Genomic DNA, 6,000 nt, shown 5'->3' on the forward strand with positions numbered 1-6,000 from the left:
GCAGCCAGGACTATGACTTGCTTATTTTTCTAGACCTTTGTCAATCAAGTATTTCTCCTTATGCAAATTCCCCATGGAAAAGACAGCACCCAAAACACACATCCACCAGTCACATCTTCACAGGGCAAAGACTTCAAATTGGTACTTGGTAAATCTCCTTTGCAAGGGAGCTGGGTTAGCACTGCCAATATTATAATACAGCATAATCATTTATCAGCTCTTCCCTTCATGCCATTATTCCTTGTCTCACAGCTCTGGCTTTGGGCACAGAATACTAATGTCACGGGCTCATCAGTATGCTGAAGGGCTGCGTGTGCATCTCAGCCATGCATGCTGATAGCATGAAATCCATGGAGGGCATAATGGAAATTCACACGCTGCTCCATTAGCATACTGCAGAGCCTCTTACCTATCACTCGTGTGAAGAGCTGGCCCCACATGTCCCATGGATTTGGCCCTGCCTTACTCATCACTGCAGACATAGCCAAGTCTCCTTTATGAAATGGGAGTGAGGTGCTCTGGACTGGCTCTACCTTTGGTGTTTTGTATGCAAACCTTTAACTTACATAGCTTCTCCTGCTGTTGTGCTAGAAGAGTGACCTTGAGCAAAGTGCTTTGTTTTTTCTAAGGGATCTGGCAGAGCTCTGAAAGCACAGAAAAGTCATCTAGCAGCTCTCCAGGGTGCATATGGGTTACAAAGCAAAGCAGCCATCACTTTCTCTGAATGAGTGAGGTCCACCACTCACTCCACCAAGGATGGCCTTTATCTCAATTGCATGTTTTTAATTTCTACATTTCCATACCTTATGATACCTTCCTGACCTGGCAAAAGGATTGCTCTGTAGAGAAGACAGAAGGTAACACCCATCATCTCCACTCATAAGATCTGCATCTGGCAGGCATGTTTCCTCTGCTGAATTTCCAGGTTGGCTCCATAGCACTAAGTACCAATAGCATCCCTGATGCAAATGGCAAACCAGTATCTGTTGAAAGGTTGAATTCTGACTACATCAACGAGATGTCCAAAATCTACCCCAACCAGTAGAATTATAGAATCATTTGAGGTGGAAGAGACCTTGAAATACTATCTAGTCCAACCACCCTGCAATGCACAGGGACACCCACAGCAGATGTCTGCAGGGATGGGGCAACACCACCTCCCTGGGGAGCCTGTGTCAGTGCCTCACCACCCTTAAAAAAACCCGTAAAAAACTTTTTCCTTATATCTAATCTAAATCTCCCCTCTCTTAGTTTGAAACCATTTCCCTTTATCCTATCACAACAACAACCCTGCTAAAGATTCTGTCCCTTTCCAATCCCACAGTACACAGTGAACGTGGCTTAGAGCTGAGAGGCAGCCTTGGGTCTGCAAGAAAGGACACCTGAGAGTCCCATCCCATTTCTTTCTTAATCAGCTCCACCGATCTTAACTGCATCCACCTGATTCATCATGTGTGAGTCAGGGCTCTGAAAACATGATAGAAAGAATGGAGAGGAGAGCAAAATCACATGGTTCCAGCACAGACCAGCTGCGGAGGGACAGCTGATCCTGGCCCCTTGCAAAATAGCTGGGCGAGAGAGAAAGTCTGGGAGGGAAACAAAGTCCTTGAGAGGGGAAAAAGATGCCTAAAATCACCCAGCAAGGTAGCGACAGCACTGAGAACAGATTCAGCTCCTGGCACAGTAGGGCCACAGTAGGGCTTAGCACCCTACTGACCTGCACATGTCACCTCACATTGCAGGGGCTTTTGGAAAAGAAACCGAATGTGTGCAGGTGTCAGGAATAAAACATACGAAGCTAGTTAGCCTTCTCCTTATTATACCGCTCTGTAATAAGGGGCTGCGCCAGAGTCAGGACTCTCTTTTCATCCATTCATACAATGTGCCCACTGTTATCCCCCCTGACTCCCTAGTCGCATGACCCAGCCATGAAAAATGGTTCTGATTCATTTACATTAAAGATGTGGATATTTTAAGGGGCATAGAAGACCTTCTCTTGTGATTGTTAAATGTCCACAGTGAAGCACACAGAATATAAGCCACTGGGTCATGAAATGTAGCATTTCTTTCATTCTTATCTCCCTTCTCCAGCTTGCCAGAGCACTGCAAGCCATCATATTGATGTATAAGCAGCAAAATCTCTCTCACAGGATGAAGAAAAATATTCACCTTTAAACAATATTGGCTTTGGCTGGTGAAATGCATGGCTACAACCGCAGGAAACACGACATAGGCTATTACAAATATTAAATACAAGCAACCAAAGGGTAACAAGAAAGCACAGCTGTGAGCATCATCGTGATAATTTGCAGCAAGCTGTGTGCTGCCATAGGGAAGTGAATGAATGTAGCTGGCACACGGATGTACAGATCTGAGTTTTCCGGGCAAGCTGAAATAAAATCAAATAGGAGGCAGAAAACAGGTTGTTCTGTGACCAGATTTCAGGCTCAGTTCCTCAATTAGCTTTCTGATGAAGCATTGCCTTTACTTTGAACCCACTCCTGGGGGAACCAGCATACAGCGGATGTATCCAATGCACAGACTGCTCTCACACACTGGAAATGCCTATTTACAAGCAGAGCACATCAGAGGAAGAAAATTACAATCTCAGCCTCCTGCTCCCATCCTGTCAGCTCTCTTCACACTGTGCTCCCCTCAAATCTACATGAATGTCCTATAGACTCCCAAAAAACGGGAATCTGCTCTTGAAAGTCAATGCCAGACACAAAAGTGCCCTTCGGGACAGGTCTCTGAGTGTTGGCAGGGCCATTGGCTGCAGGATTCACAGCAAATCATGGCAGCCCAGGGAGCTGTCCTCAGGCTGGGACGTAAGGGACCTCGGGGACCCATTACCAAGACCTATTAGACATAACATTCATGCAGAGAGCAATCAGTCATATGTTCTGCCAGCCATCACGTACTGCAGTCTATCTTTATAAATTAGCCTCTATTTCCCCTTCTGTAAGAGAAAATGAGGAGGTGGAGAGTCCCTAGCCCATTCCCACAACTCAGGGAAGAAATCCTATATTATTAATAGGGTTATCTGTCATGCTGCCTGCTCCCTAAGAAATGCACACCTTTTAACACAGAAATCCATCCTTTCCTATGGAAAGGAAGCAATTGTAATCACCACTAAGTATGGCTAGTCCTTCTAGGCTTTTGTGCCTGGGGCCCAGCACATGTTGGTAACCTTCATGGGTTTTCAGTGCTGATCAAAAGTTCAACTCGCTGCAAGTGAAATTTCTGGAGGAAGCAGGGAGCGTCCCATCTGAAAGCTATAAAGACCTCTGTGAAAAACAACAGAATACGTCTGCAACAGATTTATTTGTTGGATTAGAAAGTCTTCCCTAAAGTTGCATTTTACGTCCCAAACTCAGGGAAGTATCTCCAATCAGGATATCACTCAAATGCACAATTAATTTTAAAGCAGACATGCCAAACACGCGATCTGTTGGCCAGATGCAACCTGTGCAATACATTCACCATGCACTGTGTGTCATAGTCAGATTCTACAGGACTATATTTGCATTCTATAAATCATGTCTCCTGCATTCCTGATGCAATCAGTGAAGCAGCATCTGTCTGGATGCGTGGATAACCAGCAGTGACTCAAGGGGCAAATACCAGAACCACTGCTTTCAGATGGAAGTCAGAAGACATCTTTCCCATATCATATAAACCTAGGCTATCCCAAATTTCTGCTTTTTCCCCGCTTATCCTCTCCAGACCATGCATCCTCTGTATCTCAAACCAGAGTATTGCTGCTACCAACCTCAGCAGAGCATCCTGCAAGCATCCCAGTCCATGCACCATGCTCACAGGGGAGTTTCATTGGAAATACTCCATTTGCAGCATAGCTCCAACTTCTTTGATGAAAGAAACCTTCACCCCCCACCCCACCCCACACCACTCCCCCCTTCTCTCCCTCCCCCCCCCAAAAAAGGAGAAGAATTTAAGCAGCTATCTAAAGAAGAAAGGAATGCAGAGAAAGAATCCACCAACAAAAAAACCCAGGAAGCTCCCTTTCAGCCACCAAGAGAATCTCACTGATAGACTTGATTTTTCTCACCCCAGTTGGAAGTTATGTTTTCTTTCTTTCTTTTTTTTTTTCCCATTTGCTGAATGCGTTCATTCTACAGAGGGCTTGGATTTTTCTTTTTCTTTTTTTTTATTTAAAAAAGGACAACAGACATTCATGGCTCCCAGCTGTCAAAAGCCACAAAATGCCTGAGGCTGTCTGTCTTCTTGCAAATGCTCTGTTTTCCTGTAGACTATGTTCTCATTAATCAAGCTTCAGACTTAGCTTAGCCTCTATTACTTCTCATAAACCAAGGGAGACACATCAGGGTCAGAATGTAACGCAGCATCACTGACTTACCATGAGATTGTTGAAAACAAACGTGTCAGCTGGGCTTTTCTCTCACTGCAGTCAGTTGGAGGTGTTTCGTTTATTTTCTTTTAGTGTGACTCAACTCAAAGCCAGCATCAAGGATCAAGGAATAGAAGTAATCTCACAGATTTGAAGATTGTATCCTTGAACTTCACCCAAAAAAAGCAAAGCCCAGACCCAAAGTTAAATATCGTTTAATTTCCATTGGACCACTAGATCTGAGATTGGCTGGTGACCAGTGATGATCCCCAAGATGCAGTTGCTGAAGTCCAGAGAGCAAGCATAGCCCTGAGATGTGGGCATCTATGGGCTTGGAAGGAGTAAGAACAGCACAATCACCATTTGTTGTTGGAAAAATAGGTGTTTGCCTGGGGTTCTCACTACAGAAAGAAAAATGAAAAGATGTAAATGATTCAGGAAAGAGCTCTAGTAAGAGGAGGGGGAACTGATCTTGAGTGAGAGGTTGGAAAGCCAATCTACTCCCATAAAGTAAGAGATAGTTCAAGGGGGCTGAGGTGCATAAGAACTGCAAGAGAAAGTTTCCAGTATTGGAACTTCTCCCGACCAGCAAATACATCATGTGTTTGTAGGTTAGGCTAAAGATATTCAACTGGAAGCAAGGATCTTCACCAACTGCATGGTGGCCCCTCCAGCAAGTGAAAGGCTTGGTTGACATCACCACCCTCTGCAGGGCCTGGCAGAGCGGTGCAGCATGCACCATGCCCACAAAACCTCAATCTTGCTTGCAGCCATGGGAATTCAACAAGTTAAAACCAAGGCAAGCAGCGACTTGACCCACTGGTTCTGCAGCACTGCCCCTGGGCGCAACCTAGCCAACACAGGCTGCAGCAATTGGGCATAATTGCCCCTTCTTGACACTCTCGCCTTTGGAGAAGCCACAGTGGGGCCTTCCAGCCTTCCGGTAGCAGCGGAGGCTCTGACCTTGCATGGTTCATTTTGTCCTGTGTGAAGGCTCGACTTTGCTCAGGTAATGAGATATTTCACATCTTATGCTGCTGTGCTCTGAGCCGGGAGGAGCGTTGCAGCAGGGAGACCTCACCGTGAAGCATTTGCCACACATCGATATTCAATTAATGGCTGTGAAAATGGCTGCTGGGAGCTGGGCGATGTGAGGGTCACCACAAGGATACCACCAAAAGGAAGAAGCAAAAAGAACATGCAGAGTCACTGGGATCACTGATGCTCCAGCCCCTTTTAGCTCTTAACTTAGTGCGATTTCTGACATTCAGTCCTTTGATTTTTGCCTTTTTGTCTTATTTCTTAAGACCTGTGCAAAGATTTATCCTCTCCAAGCCAGTCTGAAGACAGATTCTTTCATTCTCCACATGCAGTGTTAGGCAGGGAGCACAGCCCCTGTATTCATAAGTCAGTTTGTAGACCTCTCACCCCACCCCTGGTGGCACACTGGGCTGCTTGGGAAATGGCACAAGTATGGCAATATCTGTGTCTTCTCTCCATGATTGGCAGAACACCGAAAGATGGGAAGGGAAGCAATCTAGGAGAAAAATGAGACCTTTCTCTGTCTCGTTTCATTCACAATTTTTTAATTTTCTTAGAAGGTTGGTGCCTTGTCTTATCATTCAGATCAT

General features: G+C 45.3%; 1 protein-coding gene across 1 annotated transcript in view; it reads right to left on the reverse strand.

Annotated features, from left to right (window-relative positions):
• The window catches only part of LOC125694837 (inositol 1,4,5-trisphosphate receptor-interacting protein-like 1), a 116,876-nt gene extending 112,398 nt beyond the window's left edge, over positions 1 to 4,478 (reverse strand). The window contains exon 1 of the mRNA XM_048948619.1: positions 4,379 to 4,478. Coding sequence (XP_048804576.1) covers positions 4,379 to 4,381 — 3 coding nt within the window. The 5' untranslated portion in view covers positions 4,382 to 4,478. The remainder of the gene's footprint in view (positions 1 to 4,378) is intronic.
• Positions 4,479 to 6,000: the final 1,522 nt, after the last annotated feature.

Source organism: Lagopus muta, chromosome 6, assembly GCF_023343835.1.
Source record: "Lagopus muta isolate bLagMut1 chromosome 6, bLagMut1 primary, whole genome shotgun sequence".
NCBI lineage: Eukaryota > Metazoa > Chordata > Aves > Galliformes > Phasianidae > Lagopus > Lagopus muta.